The sequence below is a fragment of the Megachile rotundata genome, chromosome 2 (genome assembly GCF_050947335.1).
Source record: "Megachile rotundata isolate GNS110a chromosome 2, iyMegRotu1, whole genome shotgun sequence".
NCBI lineage: Eukaryota > Metazoa > Arthropoda > Insecta > Hymenoptera > Megachilidae > Megachile > Megachile rotundata.
The window spans coordinates 13,971,072-13,995,833 of record NC_134984.1 but is presented as its reverse complement, the minus strand read 5'-3'; the positions used below and the strand labels follow the sequence as shown (position 1 = coordinate 13,995,833).

At 34.3% G+C, this 24,762-nt stretch overlaps 1 protein-coding gene across 1 annotated transcript in view; it reads right to left on the bottom strand.

The window, feature by feature from the left end:
- Nucleotides 1-5,660: 5,660 nt before the first annotated feature.
- The window catches only part of LOC143265756 (uncharacterized), a 29,158-nt gene continuing 10,056 nt past the window's right edge, over nucleotides 5,661-24,762 (bottom strand). Inside the window, exons 2-4 of the mRNA XM_076539513.1 lie at nucleotides 12,244-12,613; nucleotides 9,803-9,982; nucleotides 5,661-5,836 (exon numbers count right to left, since the gene is read on the bottom strand). Of these exons, the coding sequence (XP_076395628.1) occupies nucleotides 5,661-5,836; nucleotides 9,803-9,982; nucleotides 12,244-12,337 (450 nt within the window). The 5' untranslated portion in view covers nucleotides 12,338-12,613. The remainder of the gene's footprint in view (nucleotides 5,837-9,802; nucleotides 9,983-12,243; nucleotides 12,614-24,762) is intronic.

Below are 24,762 nucleotides of genomic sequence, written 5' to 3'. Positions count from 1 at the left end.
TCAAACTTCCAAATTATTCACATTTTTATTGTTTTATTCTCTTAAGTATTGAATATTGAAATTCTTGAATATTTATGTCATTAAAGTTTCACATTTCTGAATTTCTAATTTAATAAATTCGTAAAATAATGAAATTTTTAATTTGTCAAATCAGTGAATAGCAAAATTCCTAAACTTCAAAATCCACAAAGTACTATACTTGTAAATTATTAAATTCCTGTGCACCAAATACCAACGTTTCTGAACTCCTAAAACCTCTAATTTCCAGTCTACTGAATTACTAATTCTCTACATTCCCTAATACCAAAATTAATAAACTCTCAAATCCTCAGATTCTTACATTTTTAAATTACTAATTCTCCACATCCCCAAATCCCCAAATTCCCAAACTCCCAAATCTCTAAATTCCCACAGTTTGAAATCACTAATTCTCCACATCTCTAAATCCACAAATTACCATATTTCTAAATTATTAATTTCTTATCTCCACAAATACCAAAACTCCCAAACTCTCAAATCCCCAATTTCTCAGACTTCTAAATTACTAATTCCCCAAATACCTAAATCCCCAAACTCTGAAATGCCAAAATTCTCACAGTTTTAAATTAGTAATTCCCCACATCCCCAAATCCCCAAATCCCTAAATTATCACATTTCTAAATTATTAATTTCTTACCTCCCCAAATACTAAAATTCCCAAACTCTCAAATCCCCAATTCCTCAGACTTCTAAATTACTAATTCCCCATATTCCCAAATACCCAAATTCCTAAACTCATAAATCCCCAAATTCTCACAGTTTTAAATTAGTAATTCCCTACATCCCCAAATCCCTAAATTACCACATTTCTAAATTATTAATTTCTTATCTCCCCAAATACCAAAATTCCCAAACTCTCAAATCCCCTATTTCTCAGACTTCTAAATTACTAATTCCCCAAATACCCAAATCTCCAAACTCTCAAATCCCCAAATTCTCACAGTTTTAAATTAGTAATTCCCCACATCCCCAAATCCCCAAATCCCTAAATTACCACATTTCTAAATTATTAATTTCTTACCTCCCCAAATACTAAAATTCCCAAATTCTCAAATCCCAAATTCCCATATTCCTAAATTTCCAATTCCCCAAATCTCTACTCATCGAAGTTCCTGATCTCCCAAATTGAAATTTGATCAATTCCCTAACTTTCTCAACATCGCACAATTCAATCATTTTCCCAACACCGCATAATTCAACCATTAATTCAAATTCCGTAAAAACCCTATTAATTTCCCTAAAATGTTCCTGAATATCCTACATCAGGATACGCACATTTGTATGAAATATAATTGCATTGAAATTGAAGTTCTTTCAAGTGGAATTTGCATGCGCAGAAATGGAGGGTTTATGCGCGTTTCTTGTTCGAATGAAAAAAGCATGAAGCAAGAAACTGAATTACAGATCTCTGTATGCACGTTCGGTAAGTGATGTAGCCGGAATATTGATCAGACCGAGGGATGCAGGTTGGTATATAACGCGCCATCTACATGGAAAACAGCTAACTCTTTCGAGAATGTAATAAATAATTTTCCATAGAGAAAACCGCAACAATCGATTTCGGTCATCTAAATATGTTTACATCGCATTCCTTTCGAATATTTCTTTGATTAATTTTAGTATTTTGTTTTGGGTATTTTGAGAATTTCTATCTTATCTGAATCTGATTGCTGGAGTGCTATTTATATATGAGAATCTAAATCGGGTACTGTGTCAAGTATTTCTTTTATTGATATACAAGATTTGATTCAATTGTGATTCAATAAACAAATTCATTAAACAAATTTTATTACAGACGTTTGAAAGATGTTTATATTATAACATTTGTAACAAAAGGTGTTTGTAATGTTGTAATGTTTTGATGTGGGAAAGTGAAAGTAGAAATTGTTATTATAAAATTGTTGATTAGTAAATTTATAAGTTTGAAACTGTGATAATGTTTTAGAAATAACAAATTGCAATTTTGCGGAGGTTTAAAAACTGAAAAGTGTGAAAATTCGAAAATGTAGAAACTTGAAGATTTAAGATCTTGAAAATCTGAAAATTTGAAAAATTGGAAAATTGAAAGATTGGAAAATTGAAAGATTAGGAAATTGAAAGATTGGAAAATTGAAAGATTGAAAAAGTGAAAGATCGAAAAATTGAAAAATTGAAAAATTGAAAAATTGAAAAATGGAAAAATGGAAAAATTGAAAACTTGGAAACCTGAAAATTTGAAAACTTGAAACATTGAAAAATTGAAAACATGAAAATCTGAAACCTAGAAAATTAACGATCCAGAAAACAACTTCACCGCAAAATTTCCGTGTAAAATTTCATTTATCCCAAAATCTAACGACGCGTTTACGCGAACAAACTGATGGATAATACGTGTCTCTCACGCCTCGATTGTTTCCCACGCATCATCAATCTCTCAAAACCGCAGTATTCCCGATATTTATTAACTGACAATAAAGATTGATGGGAATCCGTCGTCGGAAGACGATAGAAGAAGCTCGACCAATAAGTCGTTAATCTGTTTTTGATGTATCGTTAAGAGGGGCAGCATCCGAACGAAGAAGCAGCTCAAAATAAAATCCTTACTGATTCACTCATGCAGTATGCATGTTGTCTCTAGGCATAAACTTAGCTCGCAATCGATACATTCAAATAAATATTTTATTCTTTCCCAGCCATTCAATTTGCATCATTATCTTCGTACATGTTATATACATAGAGTCCATACATATTCCAGTGTAGCTAACCGAATTATGAATAAAAGAAGACAGGAGTCAGACTTTATTTATTTTTTATTTTATTAAGAATGAGTAGTTGGGTTGAGGTATGGAGTACACGGTATTTAAGGATATTGTTATAGGGATATTAGATTTTTGGGATAGGAGGATATGGGAATGTAGGTGTATCTATGGTGTAAGGCGTTCATTTTTAAATTTTGGATTAATTGGGGGCGTAGTTAGGGACATAGCGATTTGGGGATGCACGGATTTGGGGTTGTTGGATTTTGGGGTATAACGATTTGGGGACGTAGCGATTTAGGGACGTGGCGATTTGGAGACGTGGGAATTTGGGGACGTAGCGATTTGGGGACGTAGTAATTTGGGGACGTAGCGATTTGGAGCTACAGCAAGTTGAGGACGTAGCAATTTGGGGACGTGGCGATTTGGGGACGTAGCGATTTGGGACGTGGCGATTTGGGGACGTGGGAGTTTGGGAACGTGGCGATTTGGGGACGTGGGAGTTTGGGAACGTGGCGATTTGGGGACTTGGGAATTTGGGGACGTGGGAATTTGGGGACGTGGGAATTTGGGAACGTGGCGATTTGGGGACTTGGGAATTTGGGGACGTGGGAATTTCGGGACTTGGGAATTTGGGAACTTGGGAATTTGGGGACATGGCGATTTGGGATCGTGGCGATTTGGGGTCGTGTGAATTTAGGAACTTGGGAATTTGGGGACGTGGGAATTTGGGAACGTGGGAATTTGGGAACGTGGCGATTTGGGGACTTGGGAATTTGGGGACGTGGGAATTTGGGGACGTGGGAATTTGGGGACGTGGGAATTTGGGGACGTGGGAATTTCGGGACGTGGGAATTTGGGGACTTGGGAATTTGGGAACTTGGGAATTTGGGGACGTGGCGATTTGGGGTCGTGTGAATTTAGGAACTTGGGAATTTGGGGACGTGGGAATTTGGGAACGTGGGAATTTGGGAACGTGGCGATTTGGGGACTTGGGAATTTGGGGACGTGGGAATTTGGGGACGTGGGAATTTGGGGACGTGGGAATTTGGGGACTTGGGAATTTGGGGACGTGGCGATTTGGGGTCGTGTGAATTTGGGAACTTGGGAATTTGGGGACGTGGCGATTTGGGGACTTGGGAATTTGGAAACGTGGGAATTTGGGGACTTGGGAATTTGGGGACGTGGGAATTTGGGGATGTACCGATTTGAGAACGTAGAAACTTGGAAAAATAGTGACTTGTGGCTGCAGCGATTTGATCATGTCAGTATTTAGGAATACAAGGATTTGGGACTGTAGATACTCAAGAATATAGGCATTGAAGTATACAGAAATTTAGAAATATAGTAAGTACCATGCATCTGGGAGACGCTAAAAATAATTGAGGATGTAGACTGTACAGTAAAGATATAATAATATAACCATCCAGGGATATTATAGATATCTAAAAATATAGAGATCCAGTAATACAGAGATCTAAACATATGTACATATATAAACCTAGGAATATAAAGAACGTAGAAGTTTAAAGACATAGAGCTCTAAAAACAAATTTCTTACTCATACTCTTCACATAAGCTATTAATAAACTAATTATTCAAATAAATTATTCGTCATTATTCGAATAAATTATTCAAATAAAATTTGCGTCCATTATTTACTTTTTCCTTGTTCCCACCTCACAATCAGTAATCGCTACTCGAATAAGAATACATTTATCAAATAAATCACTTTGTCATCGATGTTCCATCTGATGTGTTTAAATACCTGATAATCGATCACATTCGATATGTTATCAAATATAACAACTTTTTTATCAATAGATTCCTACAATCATATAAATGACGTCACTTAAGAAGATAGACAGTGTTTATTTTTACCGTATCGTATCTAATGCTTAAGTCATCCTTGGCTTTGTGCAGTTTTTGTTCGAAAGTTAGAACTTCTTTACCTTGATGCGAAGTATTTAAAACGCGATTGATTTTATGTACCTGGTGTAATAAAAGTATGGATAATGCATTTGTAATGCATTTTAGAGGAAAGTTTGTAGCAAATAGCACTTGTATTCGATGAAATATTAGCATAAAAATATTTATTTAGTTAAGAGCGATATTAAAATGTGTTGAGAGTGTCAGAGACAATAATTTTTGTGCTACAAACATTTGTACAAAAGTTACATTCAAAAATAAGATGCTTTTTGGCCTCTTTGTGTGAAATATACAAACTGCAATAAAACAGTTTTAATCAAAATTTGATTTTTTTCTTGAAATCTCAAACTTGTTTAAAGTTTTTTTTTAATAAACTCTTAAGTCTATTTTGATTTTTTTTTTAACAAAATTTCAAGCTTAATTTAAATTTTAATGATAAAGTTTCAAGTCTACTTTGATTTTTAAAAAATAAAATCTCAAGCGTATTTTGATTTTTAATAATAAAGTTTCAAGTCTACTTAGACATTTTTTAAATAAAATCTCCAGCTTGCTTTGACTTCTTTTAAATAAAATTTCAAGTCTACTTCAATCTTTTTAAATAAAATCTCAAACTCGATTTCTTTTAAATTCCATCATACTTTCTATTTCAAACACCACTTTATGAGAAAATTGTCAACATCAGACCTGCATTTACTCTCAAGTACATAGTCCAAAAATACGTTTCTATTATACATAGTCCAAAACTGTGTTAAAACAATGCATGTGTTGTAAACAATACAAACGTCCTATCACAAGTGTTTTATCACTGTGGTTTCACAAAGTTTACAGTGAAAGAGACACTGTTGTCTCGTTCCTTGAATGATACATCAGAAAACCGACACGTATGAGTTTACTATGATAAGAGGCCATTAAAACTTCTCTTATTTTTGAACATATAATATATTTTGAAATATGTACTCACACAAAGAAGTGGTAGAGGAAGCACTTCCAGCCGGTTGGACGCTCCAGGAAGTTGTAAACTTGACCTTGAAAGGTAGCTTTTCCTGCACGCCGATGTTCTTTCATGTGGTAACGACCTTCCCACGTGTTATGGTCGCCACCGGTGCCACCCAACAGTAATCGTGGATCGACACCTGAAAATTTATCATAATTATGTAAACACTGAAGATCACAAATTATGAAATTTCTACGTTTACGAGGACCTAAATTACTAAATAGGTGAATTTCCAAATTTCTATGCTTTCAAATTACTAAATTTGTAAATTTATAAAATCTCAAAATAAGAAGTTTGTAAATTTATAATTTTACTGTGAAGTAAAATTTCATAATTCCTGAATTTTCAAATTCTTAAATACTCAAATCTCTAAATTCTCAAATTTCTACATTCTCAAATTCTTATATTCCCAAATCCCTAAATTCTCGAATCCCTATATTCGCAAACCCCCAAATTTCCAAATCCCCAAATTCCCAAATTCCCAAATTCCCAATTTTCCAAATTCCGAAATTCGCAAATTCCCAAATTCCCAAATTCCCAAATTCCCAAATTCCCAAATTCCCAAATTCCCAAATTCCCAAATTCCCAAATTCTCAAATCCCCAAATTCTCAAATCCCCGAATTCTCAAATCTCCAAATTCTCAAATCCCCAAATTCTCAAATCCCCAAATTCTCAAATCCCCAAATTCTCAAATCTCCAAATTCTCAAATCCCCAAATTCTCAAATCCCCAAATTCTCAAATCCCCAAATTCTCAAATTCCCAAATTCTCAAATCCCCAAATTCTCAAATCCCCAAATTCTCAAATCCCAAAATCTCGAATCCCCAAATTCTCAAATTCCCAACTTCTCAAATCCCCAAATTCTCAAATCCCTAAATTCTCAAACCCCTAAATTCCCAATTCCCCACATTCCCAAATCCCCAAATTCTGAAATCCCTATATTCCCAAACCTCTAACTTCCAAAATACGTAAATTTCCAAATCCCGAATTTCTAAAAATAATTTCATTGCCATAAATATCTACATTTCATAAATATTTTCTATTTCTATGTTCAGAATGTATTTCTATGTCTCCCTTGCGAATTAAATAATCGACAAGAACGAATAGAAATGCGCGCAACGCGCGTGAAACGGTTCGTAAAAGAGGAAAATGGCGTTCGTTCGACGCGCATCGATTCACGTTTTTAGCCAGTAATTCTCTCTTTGCAAAACTGGCAATCGGCGGTGAAAAAAATCGCACAAAACCCGAATAGAAACGAGGCGGTGTAAGTAATCCAATTATTTGGTGAGTAAATATCGGTCACAGATGGACCTCGAACCGGTGGAAACAATCTGATGGAGAATTAAAGTTTGTCACGCGGGAAAAAATCCGATATTCTAACCGTACACTCGTGATTAATGGCTTTTCAAATCAGTTCCTTTTCTCTCTTTATTGTAACTCGTGTTAAAATCTGTTGCTTGTTAGGGGTGAATATACATATCAGGGGTTGTTAAATGTTGTAGAAATGAATTTATGTTTAAAATAATCTTAAGTATGATGTATAAATATTTTTTATATAAAATGAAAATAAATTGTATTGTACATAATGTACTTCTAGTATTTTAGTTTTATTACTCTTTGTTATAAAATAAATTATTTAGTGATTTATGTTGTAATTTATATTCGGTTCGTCTTATAAATTATGTGAATTTTATGTAACATATGTGGGAAGTAATTTATGTGCATTTTACATATGTATATTGTACATGATTTTTGTAAATTTGACGTAACGTATATGTAGTAAATGATTCATGTGAACTTCACATAACATATGTAGCAAATAATTTATATGATCTTCATGTAACATATGTGGACAAAGACTTATGTGAACTTGATATAACATATGTGATAAATAATTTATATGAACTTCATGTAACATATGTAGCAAATAATTAATATGAACGTCATGTAACATATGTGGACAGAATTATGTGAACTTGATATAACATATGTGATAAATAATTTATATGAACTTCATGTACATATGTGGACAATGACTTATATGAACTTCATGTGACATATGTGGACAATGACTTATATGAACTTCACATTACATATGTGATAAATAACATATATAAACTTCACATACTACATATGGACAGTGATACTTGTAAACTTCACAAAACATATGTGATAAATAATAAATCTTTCGCCATTTTTTTTCATGTAAGATAAAAAACGTAGACAGAAATTAATTACTAAAAATTTTCAACTGAATACATTTATTTTAATGGTCCTCTTTTTAACTTCTCCTCCTTGAACAACTATAAGTACAATTTTCAAGATAAATATAAATACAAAGTTTTCGAAATAAAAACTGCATGAAAAGATAAATACAAAATTTCCAAAATAAACAGTTAAAAGATAAATACAAAGTGTTTCTCTAAAATAAACTACAAAAAGATAAACACAAAGTTACCCTCTAAAATAAATTCCGAATAAAGTCAAGTAAAATATGAGAAATAAATAAATGTTCATTTTAAAAAAATAACGAACAAAATGTTGTTTATAGTTCCTATTATTGATGTAACAATGCAGTGAATTTTTCCTCACACCAGTAGCTAGCAACCTAAATGTAACCGGCACCTAACCTCTGAAACGTTTCCCGTAGCAGGATATGACGTCATCTACCCTTCCACTGCGAGCTAAGCGTAAGTCGATCCTTCATCGTCAATATTTCAGCTGTGCACACTGACACGAGTATTAAAAGGATCAGGACCTGCATACTTTGCACTTTTACAAACTATGTATACTTAGAATACAGGAGGTAAGGAATATGGAGGGTAAAAGTACATTGATTACCTTTTACGATATTTATGGGGGAAGTTATGGTGATGGTGGAAGAAGTAAAAGCTTTCCAATAAGAAGGTAAGAGGAGATATTGAGGAATTTAGGAACTTAGTGATTTGAGAATTTAGGAGGTAGGTTTGAGATTTGGGAAATTAGGGGTTGGGAATATGGGAATTAAGGAAATTAGGGGGTTGGGAATTTTGGAATTCGGGAAATTAAGAGGTTGGGAATTTAGAAATTTGAGAATTTAGGGGGTTGGGAATTTAGAAATTAGGGAATTTGGGAATTTGGATATTTGGGAATTCGGGAATATGGGAATTTGGAAATTTTGGAATTCGGGAATTTGGGAATTTGGGAAATTAGGAATTTGGGAGTTCAGGAATTCGGGAATTTGAGAATTCGGAAATTTAGGAATTCGGGAAATTAGAATTCTGGAATTTAGAAATTGGGGAATTTGAGAATTTGGAAATTTTGGAATTCGGGAAATTAGAATTCTGGAATTTAGGAATTCGGGAATTTGGGAATTTGGACATTTGGGAATTCGGGAATGTGGGAATTTGGAAATTTTGGAATTCGGGAATTTGGGAATTTGGGAAATTAGGAATTTGGGAGTTCAGGAATTCGGGAATTTGAGAATTCGGAAATTTAGGAATTCGGGAAATTAGAATTCTAGAATTTAGAAATTGGGGAATTTGGGAATTTGGGAATTTGGAAATTTTGGAATTCGGGAAATTAGAATTCTGGAATTTAGGAATTCGGGAATGTGGGAATTTGGAAATTTTGGAATTCGGGAATTTGGAAATTTGGAAATTTTGGAATTCGGGAATTTAGAAATTTGGAAATTTTAGAATTCGGGAATTTGAGAATTCGGAAATTTAAGAATTCGGGAATTTCAAAATTTGAGAACTTGAGAATTTCCTTATTTAGAAATTTGAGAATTTACTCATCTCGAACTTAAAGATTTCAATTTTTCCCGTCACCAAAGCAACCTTCCCAATTTCCCGCCAATTTCAAACTCACAAACTCTCCATCCCTCAACTCTCCAACTCCACAAACCTAAAAATCCACAACCCCACTAATTCTCCAATTACACTATCCACAAGCAAATTTCAACCTTCCAACTCTATAAATTATCACAAATACCAATCTATAATTTCAACAAAAGCATGCAAGTATTTCTCCAACACCTCGTGCAAACACCGTAAAAGAAACAGCAACGAAAGAACTTAAGAAAGTACATAAAGGAAAAAGATAAAATAATCATTAAAAGCCTCACCTCCACTAAAGGTATCATTGTTGTCAGACTGTAGTGTGGCACTGGTATCGGATAAGGGCGACGGAGTTGGCCTTAAATCCGACGGTGGTTCCAATCTCAGTAAATCACTTCCGCCATCTCCACCGCCCCCATTTCCTTTCCCGACCTGTACAATCGTCACATTCAGAGGTCCCCGGTTACCTGTCGTAAAACAGAGAAACCAAAATGAGCCCGACACCAAAGACATCCACTTCGGACATCACATTGGAGTCCTGTTAATTCCTCAAATGAAACGAAAGGACTTGCATTTACGATTCAAACATGGCTGCCTTCGTACTTCACTTCTTAACCTATCTACTTTTGGTACTTGGTCATTGAATTACTAGCCACTTTTCTTCAGAATTTTTCATGTTTTTAAAATTGAGGGGAATTGTTCGAATGATATGGTTTATTGGGCAGTAGTACTGTTCATTAATTTGGGTTGCAAGATTTTTTGTAGCTAAGGGGGATTTGCAAGATGCTAGCTCGCGTTTTTAGATGTGGTGATTTGGGGATGTAGCGTTTTGGAAGTATAGGAAATTCGGGGGATAGGAATTTGGGGATGTAGCGATTTGGGGACGTGACGATTTAGGGACGCAGCAATTTGGGGACGTGGGAATTTGGGAACGCGAGAAGTTGGGGATGTATCGATTTGGGGACGTAGCGATTTGGAGCTATAGCAAGTTGAGGACGTAGCGATTTGGAGACGTGGGGATTTGGGGACGTGGGAATTTGGGGACGTGGGAATTTGGTCACGTGGGAATTTGGGGACATGGGAATTTGGGGACGTGGTAATTTGGTCACGTGGGAATTTGGGAACTTGGGAATTCGGGGACGTGAGAATTTGGGGACTTGGGAATTTGAGGACGTGGTAATTTGGGGATGTAGAGATTTGGAGATGTACCGATTTGGGGCGATACTAATTTGGAGTCATAGCGATTTGAGGGCGTAGGGATTTGGAAATATGCTAATTTGGGGATACACCGATTTGGGGCTATAGCAAATTGGGGAAATAGGTATTTTTGGACGTAGTGATTTGTAATATAGTCTACAGTGCCTTGCAATATCCCAGCTCACATTTTCAACTTTTGGTAGGAAATTATATAAACATCAAGGTACTTACATAAACATTAAATGACTTACTGTCTGCTTACTGACTCACTGACTACTGACTGCTTTTGTATATATAAACATTAACTTTGTGTATATATAACAGCATATAATAGCAGAATTGCATGAAGATTTTGCATATATAAAAATTAAATTTGTACATATAAATATAACAGCACAATGTGTATACCAAAATTGTATTAAGGTTAACGTTACTCGAAATCTTCGAGTGTCCCATAAATAAACTTTGCGTATTATCTTTAGTTGTTTCTATTAAATAACATTCCGCGATAATCGAGTTGATTGAAAGTGTGATTTCGTTTGGGATAATTGCAAGGGTAGTAAATCGACGGTGAATTTTATTAAGAGAATTAAGAACACGACGATAGTCATCTCGGGAACGTTGCTAAGTGGTAATTAACCTCCGTTTTACCGGGCCTCGAGTAACCTATGCCAAAGTCAAATCCATTTACGTTTTAATCCATCTTGCTCTGTTTCAAATTTTGTTTAAATAATTAATCTCTTAGTCGATGTGTAATGTTAATCAGATGTAAAATGTCATGTTCTTGATCTTAGGAGTCATATTCTAGATCTTAGAAGTCATATTCTAGATCTTAAAAGTCATACTCTAATATCTTAATTATCTTTAAATCTAACACTAATTTTTCAAATATGTCTATTGTGATATTTGTAATCATTGTAGACGAAGTTGAGGACCACTCAATTTAGGTCACGTTCGAGTACCATAGATAATCTCTGTTCGAAGTTGATCCTAATCAAGTTAGAATTCAATTTATCATTGATCTCGGCAAGCTAACAGAGTTTGATCGGGGAGAGACTTGATCAGATCCAGTTCGGTTCGATCGGGTTTCAATTGAACGCGTTAATGAATCTCAGATAAATTGGGACAGACTTTGCTCTATCTCTAAGTTATTGACCATTGAAGTAACTATTGAAATTTGACTTTTAATTCTTAGAAGTTTTATGTTGGAAACGTAGACCAGGAAATTCTGTTTAATAGATGATCATTTATAATTACATTATCATTCATGTAAATCGTTAAATTAGATTTAGATCTACTTGGTTATCTATTATCAACTAATCTCGACTTCCACGAAATTCGCAAACAGAGAAAAAATTGTGGAAGGTCAACAGACAAAATTTGAATAAGCTAATTCTTAATCCAGTTTTATGACCCTTCCTCCTTGTTGCTAACTTAAAGTTGCGTTTTATTAAAAAATCAAAGAGGATTTACTTAGATATCAGATGACTCATACGAGTAAAAGGTTAGATGAGTAATAAGATTATTTTACCTGTTCTGGAAGGTGGTAGTAGCAATCCTTGAACCTCCTCGAGGGGCATCGCCTGTCCGTGATCTCGATAAGGCCGATGAGGTCGATCTTTCATACCTCTTCACGAACGCGTAACCCGCGTTCGTCTTTGCTAGTTTGCTGGTTGAATGGCAACAGCAACGTTCGTTGTTGGAAACTAGGATCGAGACCAAAGTCGGGAACAGGTCCGGGAGACAGGATGAGTCCTGAGGGACTCCTGACGATGACGACGGACGGTGGTAGAGCGTCATCGCCCCGCCGTCGTCCCTAAGACCATGCCCGGGTCACAAAGAACCTCCGATTTAACAGCCTGCACTCAGCTAACTCCCGACGAGTCTGATCGTGCTGACCTCTGCAAACGAAACGTAAAAGTCGTAAGGCTATGATGTTTTCTGGGTTAATTTTGATATGGTTGTAGCAGGTGACAATTAGTTTTGGTATGGTAGTAGCAAGTGATGGGTTGTCAAGTAAATATAGGGACAAGCTGATATAGGGACAAGTACTTAGATATAGGGACTGGTTGATATAGAGACAGGTTGATATAGGGACAAGTACTTAGATATAGGGACTGGTTGATATAGAGACAGGTTGATATAGGGACAAGTACTTAGATATAGGGACTGGTTGATATAGAGACAGGTTGATATAGGGACAGGTTGATATAGGGACAAGTACTTAGATATAGGGACTGGTTGATATAGAGACAGGTTGATATAGAGACAGGTTGATATAGAAACAGGTTGATATAGGGACAAGTTGATATAGGAATAAGTAGATACAAGAACAGGTTGATATAAGGACAGATTGTGATACAGAGCCAGCTTTGTATGTCGACAAGTTAAAAATGTGGATATGGAAGGATTCTGGAAGGTGATGGATAGATGTGGATATCTTGACATCTTGACGAGAGCAAATTAGTATGGTGGCAAGTTAATAGACCTATAGGTTGATACATGACCAGATTACTACAAGTCGATGTAAAAGCAAATTAATACAGGGATAAGTTGATATAGGGCTAAATTAGTACGAAGGCAAGTTGACACAGGGGTATGTTGACTTAGACACAGTTTCAGGGACAGTTGGAGGGACTGTTTGATAAGTGGGCAAGTTGATACAAGGACAAGTAGATATGGAGACAAGATAAGAGAGGAATGAATTGATACAGGGACAGATTGATACAGGGCCAGGTTTATAGTGGGTCAGTTTGACCTGTCAGTTTGTCAGGTTTATAGTGGATAGCTACATACAGGACCTAGTCGATATAGGGAGAGGTTGATACAGGAACAGGTTGATACAAGAATAGCTTCATACAGAACCAGGTTCATACAGGGATAGGTTGATACAGGAACTGATTGATACAAAGCCAGATTGACATAGAGCCTGGTTCGTAGTAGGTCAGTTTGATACAGAGACAGTTACATAAAAAATCTTATTGATACAGGAACAGCTTGATGCAGAGTGAGGTTCATATAGAGACAGGTTGATATAGGGACAGGTTCATACAGTGAGTCAGTTTGATAAATGAAGTAGGTTGATACAGAGACAGGTTCATAGTGAGTCAGTTTGATACATGAAGCAAGTTGACACAGAGACAGGTTTATAGTGAGTCAGTTTAACACATAAAACAGGTTGATAAAGGAACATCTTATGAGTATCTGTATGAATAATTCGTTCAAACAAAGAAAGTAAGCATGAGATTACGCGACGAGAGTTTATCTTGTGTAAATAATACATATATCAAATTCGAAAGTTCATGTATCAGATTCTTATCAACGATGATGTGAATCGTCCGATTAAGATAGTAGATAAATTGCAAAGCATTCCTCCAATATAAGTTGGCGTTATTTCTCTCTATGAATAGAAGAGAGCAAAAAAATTGCATCGTTCTGGATGACACATTTTTCCACTTTATTTCGCTGAAAGCCTGTTCGAGGTTGCATTATCGATAGTACTCGTTAAAGTTGTGGTAAATGTAGCATCGCGCGATTACATGAGGCTGATATACTGGGTGTTTCCTGTAACGCGATTTTCCATTAGGAATTGTGTTGTGTTAAATCTATTATGGAATTATGATGTTTGAGGCAGTGAATTCTTTTCAGCCATTTTGATCAAATTATCGTTCATGTGTTATAATTATAATAAAAGAATAACATATATCTATAGGACATACTTTAAAAATTTTATGAGGTTTCAAAAAAGCTACTTTCATTTTCTTTTTAAAAAATTCTAAAATTTCTTATTTATGGGATTTTTGAAAGGTTCGATTTCCATGTCGACTAATCTTGGAATCTTCGACGTTATTTGCTTATTGGGCAGCAAGAAAAGGGCATTGGGTCACGCGATATTCGAAGCCTAGTTTCCATGTTCCATCGTTTAAATATCAATGTTTAATGATTTATTTCAAGGTATTCCACCGCACCTCTTCCTTAATCGTGACGTAAGATGCAAGTGCATTTCACGTGATATTCCTTGAACTCATTCATTTCTTTGATTTACAGCCACTTTTTAATATTAGTTAATTTAAGTACCTTGATTAGCCTAATATTTATTTTACATGTAATTGTAATGTCACTCCAATTATTTATTGACATTTTAAGGCTTTTAACTCTCTTTTAAGTTTCATTATTAATTAATATTTAGGTATCGTATTTGGCATACGTGATTTATGTAGCTTCAATTATTAGATGTTAATTATCATTAATATTAACGTTTAATTATTTTCAGCTTTTATCATTAAATAACATCGAATTTTAAACTAATATTTCACATTAATTAAGTGAAAATTAATATTAAAATTAAAATTAAATTAAAGTTAAATTTGTATCAAGTTTTCTGTTACGCAACAATATTACAACGGAAGGGTTAAAATTTATGTAGTTAGAGTTGTCCGATCATCGCAGTTTGATCGAATATTGTCCGAAATCCCTTTGTTGTGAATGTGCAGCCCGTAATAATGCTTTGTATCGATGATATGCGATAATACAGATTATCTGATTGTAGCAATGCTACGGTAGAAATGCACATTAGATGGATATTCCTGCGATGTAGGTCAAATGATATTAAACTGTGATAATTAGGGTGCACATATTCTTTTCTATTGTTTATTGTTAATTATGTTATATATAATATAAACAGTTATGTAATTTTCGATTTTTGGGCAATTTTTTGGTGGGATGTGTACAAAACACGTTCATAGTAATCGGAGTAGCGGTTTGGGGATATAAGGGTTTGGGGAAGTAGCGATTTGGGGATATATCGTTTTGGACAAAGTTGAGGACATAGTGCTTTAGGGACATGACAATTTGGAGACGTACCGATTTGGAGACATAAGGATTTAAGGGTCATAGCGATTAGGATGCGCAGCGATTTGGGGACGTAGTGATTGGAGGCTATAGCAAATTGGAGACGTAGCAATTTGGGGACATGACAATTTGGGGATGAAGGAATTTGGGGATATACCGATTTAGAGATGTAGCAATTTGGAGACGTAGCGATATGGGGATGTAAGAATTTGGAAATGAATGGATTTAGCGATATAAGGATTTGGAAATGTAGGTATTCGGAATTGTGGATATCCGTAACTTGGGAATGGAGGATATAAAGATTTCAGGATATACAGGTACTCATACTAATTATTGATTCAGTATGAAATTTTTTGTATCTAATTATATGTGTACATACAAGGTTTATTATAGGTTTTGTATAATTTGTACGATATACATTATGTCTAGTTATATTTGTATACAAGATTTATTATAACTAGTTTGATTTGTGTAATATATGTCTAGCTATACCTACTTTATTATAACCAATTTTGTTAATTATAGCAAGTTTATATAACCTGTATAACGTATATTATGTTTAATTTTTCATAGAAGTTAAGATTTCTAAAATCCAGTTTTTTATTGCATGAGGCATTTTGAAATACAAAACTATAAAATATAATGACCGCAAAAATTAAGGTTTATATAACAGTGTCTAGATATATAAATCTCTGCAAATAGTGATAATCAAATAAGTAATGCATTAATTAAGGTAATAGTAATAATTTCTTAGAAATTCTGAGAAGTTAAGAATTTTCGAGTGGTGTACTTTCTTCACAGATAATAATGTTATCTCATTATTTATTTAAGAATATAAATGTGAATAATACGTTTGATATTTTCAGTCGTTCTTTAAACTTTATGAAAATGCACATGTTATGTAGACACTCTATTTTCGTTAACTTTCTATTGATTATTTCTATAATGTCATAACATTTACCTCGTTAATACGTCATCGATCATGAGATGCTTTTTATGTGCTTATCGTTTGACGCTTTTTGTAAGCTCTTAATAGAGCTTTTTCCACGACATATTTTTCCTTTTAACCTTCGTACATGAATACCACTATTAAAATACAGTAAACTTTTTTATTTCAATATAAACAGCGTGCAACTTATTAGAAACAATTGTAATTATCAATTTTCATTTTTAGAAATTTATTATCATAAACATGCAGAATTTTTAATTCGATGTTTCGTTAAAATTTATTTTTCTGTAAACAAAAATTCATTTTAAAATTTTTCAATCAATCAATCAAAATCTTCAATTACGATTTCTCGAATAACTTCGTTAATTATAACCTGAATTCTAATTATCGATAAAATTGAAATGTATACAGAATTATATTTAAAACTTACAATCCTCAATTTAACAAGCATTTAAAATGAATTACCAATTAAATAATTAATTAAAATAATTGAACTCCAAGGTATTTAATTACGAATTAAAAGTCAATCGATAATCACTGATTAATTAAATTACGAACAAAAAATCGCGTTTAATATTTGCATTCCTCATAAAAGTTAATCACAAAATGTACAACGTGTCGAGAAATTACGTCATTTCGCACTGTAACGATTTGCAGAGGGATTGTATACAATGGTCTCGGTGTATGAATTTTGTACGCAGAACAAGCAAACGTGGTGAGAAACAAGAGGGTCACAAGTAGATCGTTATCTTCTCATTCTCGTTATTTTAGATCTCTTTTTTTCTCACACGACTAACGACGTAGGGTAGTGCACGTTGTTAGCCGAACGATGGCGCTCTCAAATTCACTCATTTATTCTAATTTTAAAGTTAATCTTTTCGCTACTTTCCCATTATCTTGGGCTAATTTGAATTAACCTTTCTATTATCAGTTCCAAAGTTGGCTGAAGGTGACTTCACCTTTCGCAGAAATAGAACTTCATTCACAAATGTAATTCTATTTATATTTATAATTATAGAAAATGTACTTAAATATTGCTGAATTTCTAGCGAATCAGTAAAGTTACACCGAAAATGGAAGGTGAAAATAAATACTGATTTTAACTATTCAATTTTTGTCAAAATATAAAAATGAGTTTCTGACAGAATATTTAAAATATTTCTTTCAGTAACTAATTCTCATCCATATCTTTCACCATTTCTATTTCTTTCAGGAGTTTCCAAAAAATTTTATCAAACAAATTTTGCACAAATAATTTATAAATAAAATCTACGATTAACATCGTTAATGACCTGACGTAAAACTTGAATTAAAAAAAAAAACGATGAATTTCAAATTATGCTCGAACGTTTCTTTGACAATATAAGAAGAAAAAATGGTCACTATGCGAATATGTTTGACCTGAATCGCTATTCATATAAAATTCCGTGTTTTCATCGTGCAGTGCTGATTCACACCCTTGCCCTACAGATAACGAAACATGAAACGAAATTCTCGTAAATATGGAAGGGCCACGGAATTAAAGGTCAGGGGTGCCGGCAACTTCTGTCGTGAATTCTTTTTTTTTCACTGGCACCTTGATAAATTACCTTGCAACAGTCGGCTGAAAAATAAAAACGAAGGAACCGCGTCATGGTGCGTGGCAGGGGAATGATTTATGTAAGCAGAATCGTGACGAATATTTGCGACGTTTCCTCTCCTTTATTCAGGTAAATTTTAAATGATTCGAGTTTCCAGCGTTCGGATATTCTCGGTTAAAGGATATCTACTTTCCTTAACGCTGAACCTATCAGAGTATGCACCCAAACTTTCAAATTAACGAAGCTGAAAAATAGACGAACGATAACACATGAACGAATGTACGTTCTTCGTCTCAGATTAACAGATTCCAAAACCAATTTAACAAACTTTACTGACTGAAAATTAGACCATCTTAACTAACTCGAAATAAGAAACTTATTCAAAGGTCATTGTGACCGCATTTAGCGTTAAATGTCCAAGTTGGGTCACCTTACGAAACCGTCACCTTGGACCCTTACAACATGGCGTCTGAAGAGGATTCGAGGATCGAAACGTTGTAACAGATAAATTCCGGTCCGAACAATTTCTCCCCGATTTTGTTCGCAATAACCCTTCAGTCGGTGCACCGACACGCAGGAGACAACGGCGGAAATTGGATCCGACGACGAGAGAGCAAAAAGAAAAGAAAAGCTAGAAGAGCTCGTATAAGTACCAGGTGGAAAATTATCCACGGTTATTTGAACGAGCGTCGACTGATAAATAATTGCCGTTCGAATAATTTCTCTGCCCGATTTCGTTAACAATCTTAACCATTCAGTCGACTGCGAACAACGGCGGAAATTCTGACGACGAAAGACCAACAAGAAAAATAGAGATGCTACAAAAAGCTGTAAGGTGAAAAATCCACGGTTATTTTGAACAAGATCGCAGGATAAAACGACAGACGGGGAAGAAAAAAGAATGTCATGTGTAACGGTAAGGTCACCGTCGTTCGTTCTGAACAGTTCGCATGTCTCTACTGTGTACGATCCACCGTGTAATTCCAGTGAACTAGACCCACTAACCGAGACACGTTTTCCATCGATCTATTTCACACGCACGTAATGTGTACTGTGGACAAACACTTGGGTGTACCTATGCTCGCTTCGTTGGTCAGGGATATGCAAACGCGAAACTCTGTCTATAGACGGGAACATCGAACAGTTAGGTCAATGATGATCGAGAATTGAAATTCTATTAAAGAAACTACCTTAACCCTTTCATGGGTACGAATTTTCTCTGAAGCTGATTCAAGTATGTATCAACGAAGGGATTATTTGCGAAAATTAATTTGCCATACATCAGATGACGCATTCTAAATGCGATGAATTTCACTCGAATTTTTAATCTTATAATTGAAGTTTAAGTATAATAGATTCGCACATTTTAACATTGTTTGTTTTAATATTGTAGCACCGCTGATCGACGCATCTGACAAGTAAATAGTATAGCTGGGGTTTAAGGCTCGGTTCTTGAATTATAAAAACACCTATCAAAGCGCAGAGAAAGTCTGTACAAAGTGTTTCGCTTTTATCCTGCTAAACGGTCGGCGTTTCTATGACAAAGGACAACGAAAAGTATTATTGTTATGAGAACTTAATTAGTATTACAGAATTTAATGACCAAATGTGTCGAAAAAAAAGGACAGATTTATATTTATACAAATAGTTATGCAACACCCTGTATATTAGTCATAGAAATATCAGGCTGAAACTTTTATTGGATGCGCATTCGAGAAAACGACAGATGCATAATTAAGGTTTCGAAAGTATCGATTATATGCCGATATTTATTCCAACGCAGTACTGCAAAATATACCGATTTCCGTAAATTTAATTATTCGACGAACGTTTATTGTTTATTGGCAAACTGGTGAAACGAGGACTCAATTACGGTGGAAATCATTTACAACGCGTGACGATAATCACTTGAAATGACGTTGTGGTTAAATGTCTCGAAAGTGACACCCAAAAGTTGTTCGCTATATGGCACTTTCAAACTGTAGATGCCATTAATTAGCATTACACATTTCTTATATCATTACATCTATAATATATGAATATTATAATATATCTGTTATGGACATATAATATGTACATTATACATATGTTGTAGACATATAGATACATTATACATATGTTATATACATATAGATACATTGTGCATATATTATAGACATGTCATAGATACATTACACATATGTTATAGACATATTATAAATACATTGTACATATATTATAGACATATCATATATACCATATCATATAGACATGTCATACATATATTATACATATAATATAATATAAATCTATCGTACATGTAATGACAATAAAAGAATACTCTAACGTTAATGTTTTAGACTTTAAAAAAAGATATAACTATGGAGGATAGCCATTGTTATAAATTCATTAGGTGATATCCCTTCATATAACCTTGACGAATAACCGACTTTTCGATCGGACATGTTTATCTATTCACCTTATCAGGGCTGTTAACCTAACCCAGTTCCTGTAAACGACGTGCACTAACTCCACAACGACCTTCAAATTCGCGGGAACATCAAAACGATGCGGTTGTATAAAACGAAATATAATGTTCCCTCGTAACGAGCTATATCATTTTCTCGTAGAACGAAACGATATAATTTTCCCTTTTATTAACGTAATAACATTTTACTTCGTAATAGCACGCACAATTTTCCTTTATAACGACGTAATTCGCTTGTATGACGTGTTTCCGTTTGCGGAAACCACCGGAAATCGTTACATTGTTGCGGATCAGATGACGGGTTTCGAAGGATAAAATATTTTGTAGAAGAATGATATAATTTTATTTAATAAATTACTGTACTTACAAAAATTAATATTTCTAAATTTTTGAACTTGCAAATTACTGTGTTCGCAAATATTAACATTTCTAAATTCTTGCATTTGCAAATTTCAAGATTTTTTAATTTTAACATTTTGTACTCTGTTATCCCTTCTGAGGGACATTTAGCAAAATAATATTTCAAAGTGCACAGAGTTAATAAATTCATATCTTTCTAAATTTACAGGCTGCTAAAATGTCAGGTCCTTAAATTTTCGTCACCTACAGGCTTCCTAAAATATTTCTAAATATTCCCAAACAAATCCCTTCGTCCCAAAATCACCAAATCTTTCACCCCCAAATTACACTTCTATTTCCAGCAACCTTGCATCGATTTACAGTTAAACAAACTTGGTTATAGAATTAAACGTGTTCCATTAAAAACCAGATTTATAGCGTTGTCAAACACCGCTGCTAATCGATACACGTTTATACTTTTAATGAAATTACTTATCTGTAGTTCGACGAGGCCTCTCGAACGGTAGGATATTAAAATCGATTCTGTATCCTGAATTTCGAGCGCGAAACTGAAGAGGATCCACAATGGGAACGAGGAATAATGGAAACTTGAGCAAACCGGCACAAAAGTTACCAGCCAGCTGACTGGTGAATTTATAAAAGCCTTTGGAACTTCCACTGACGGTTTACGAATCCCAAGATTATATTTTCAACGGAGAGAGATTGCCGTCAAAGGGAACGGTTACCGACAACTCATTTCTTATCCTAAATTTCTTAACCGTACAGATTCCATTTCCTACTTCTTAAATTAACTAATTTATGTGAAACGAAGTTCATTCAATCAGTGAATATTATTAATTTCATCATCTTCTCGTTTTATATTCGAATTTTCAAACTCTTTTCGTTTATTTGTAATTCGGCAAAAATGATTTTACAAAATAGAATTTATTTAGATATACATATACATATTTTTTGCAACGAGGCATTTTAAAAACACAAAAATCCTTCCTGAGTAGTGGAAGATTAAACGCGAATAAAAATTATGATAATATAAAAGCTGTTGTGAAAGAGAAAGAAATTAAAATATTTCATATTTCTTTGTTTGAAAAAGAATAAAAATATTGTATGAAGTATGAGAACGCTTCTAACGGATATTTATCGAGCGGCTATTCACGAGCATTTATAAAACGGCCGTTTCTTAAATGTGCATTTATCGAACCTTCTATTTTATTTTCGTAACAAATATTTGGTCATACCATGCGTAACATTGTCACTCTTTTTACGTGCAAGCTAATATAATAATATTAATACATAACATATAGTACACGTGTTCACACATGATATTATTGTTGTCATAACGAAAGAGTACCAGTCTGGATTGAGTTTTGAATTTTAATTGATTCCAAAGATTGTAACCGGGTCACCAATCAAGAAGCGACTATTAAATCTTAATTAAGCTAATTATCTTTGATCACACGAACTCAGTTAACACATTCGTTTTGAACAGACTGCAAAATTGAGCAAAGCAAAAAACAAAGACACCATAAGTACAATTTTGGGTTCTATGACGACTCATCTTTCCGATGTTTGCGTTAAATTTCCTGCTAAATTTCCATGAGATATTACCGTCGATGAAAGAATAACATTTAAACGTTCTTGTAATATCTGCACATCGTACGCACTATTTTTTCTGCTTATTTGAACAGAATTACACAATTTTGCATTAATAGAAGAAGAAATGTTAAATAAATGTTAAATGTTGGTGCGTCCGATATAATCGGTCATGTAAGATTTATCTTACGTGAAAATGTAGGAACCTGTATAAAATTCCTTTTAATCAAACGAATCTTAAGATGAATTAAAATCGTTAGACGAAAATGAAACGTGAAAATGAATAGGTGGATCGTCGACTCGTAATTAAAAATTCTCTTTCACGTTTGAAAAGCACGGGCGGTTTCTTCATCGATTCGCCTGTGCCGATGGCGGAAGAAGGAGGCGATTTTTCCTCTTTTCTCCGCCATTGCTATCTATAGTTATGCTTTAGAGATCCCCATGGACCGAGATAAAGGTCTGACGTTCGTCTTCGTTTGAAAAACGAACCGTTTAGCATCGTTGCATACCCTATCGCTCCCGGAAGAGCAATGGCGCCCGAGAAATGTCTGTTCCTCCACGGCTTGAAATACCTTATTTTCTGCTGATATTTAATCCGGTCGAACTTCCATGGAAAATTATCGCGGTCGTTTGATAATCCTTTCGTACCGTACTATTTTTCTAAATAAATAATTTTGGTAAATACAAAAAATTTGAAGGCCAATTATGAAAATGTATAATACTTGCATATCAAGAGAAACAGCTGTTGAACGGCAATTATCGTAACCAATAGAAGTATATAGTAGTGTCTCGATATATTGCCACGCTCTGTATCGCTAATCGAACTAGCTCCCGTTTTGTGCGGATTTTTCACGAGTACTAGTGATATTTCCCCATTATGACGTACTTCCAACTGGCAATAACTTCCCGCATTTATTCTTCACCCTGTGGCAATATAATGGGAGTCCACTGTCTATCCGTTCGGACAAAATCATTGCTACGACTTATATGTCCATACACACGTTGCACAAATATTTAGTTGTAATCATGAAACGAGTAAAAGTTGTAAGTTCTAACGTTGCAAAGTTGCGCAGATTACAAAATTACATAAGTATAGGATCATCGCGTTCTCTTTACTTCTTACAGAATAGCGTTCGCGATTTTTTAAAAACGAGATAACTAATTTCAGAAGAAAAAAGCTATATCATATCATATATCATATTATCAGCTGTTCAAGAGAATCTGAAAACAGAGATTTTTAGATTTATCAAATTTAATTACGGATTTGTTAAATATTACAGATCAGTTCAGTTCAAAGATACTCGAAATTGCTTGTATATTTAATTGTACCCGCTGTATCGCGATTGAACTTTTGCCAAATCGGAATGATTATAGTTTCAACAGGAATAACTCGAGAATTGGAAAGGGTAGAACTGTACCAAAACATACTCAGCTCCAATGACCTTGATATTGTCGCACGCCGTCAAGGTTGTTACCCTAACATTCAGAGTACTGCAGCGGCAGCTTGTTGCTTATTTAAAGGTACTCGACAAAATAAGTTTCACGACTTACTCGTAATTTTCAGTAAATATGTGTATATTTAAAACCACCACCATATATAATTACCACCGTATACATATACATTATTTGTATATTTAAAGAATACCACATAATACATGTAACGTGAGTAAATATTTAACAATCTTACATCAAATGTACTGTTAGTATTTGTTGTATTTGCGTGTAGTTATAAAACAAAACAGGAGAAAGTATCATTTTCGAATAACAAACGTAATAGATTTTACAAATAATTGCAAAGATAACCAGATATATGAGTGCGAGATATCTCCAATAACATTTGATACAACACGTTCACTTCGGAATTATCTGTCATTCCTATCGATAAAATTCGACTATTTCTGAATATATGAGATAAGAACGTATGTGTTCCGCTTAGATTGTGCTGGTACGATTTACGTTTTTTGGTTGACGGGTTTTTATGTCTATATATTTTTGTGCTTTTTTGACTTGTATCTCTAATGCACTAGCCACTCTTCGCATAAAGTACGTGGTATTTCGATCCCTTAAGTTTTTAATATTTCTCAGCATGTACACTAAACCTACGATGTCTGTAGTGTATAAAAGCGCAATATTCAGAGCCTGCTTAAGACGACCATGCGTGCTGTGTAAAAAAGATACCAACTTATCAAAATCTAGCGGATATGCACTGGTCGTATTAATTTTTGATTTCATTGGTTCCAATGTGATCGCATA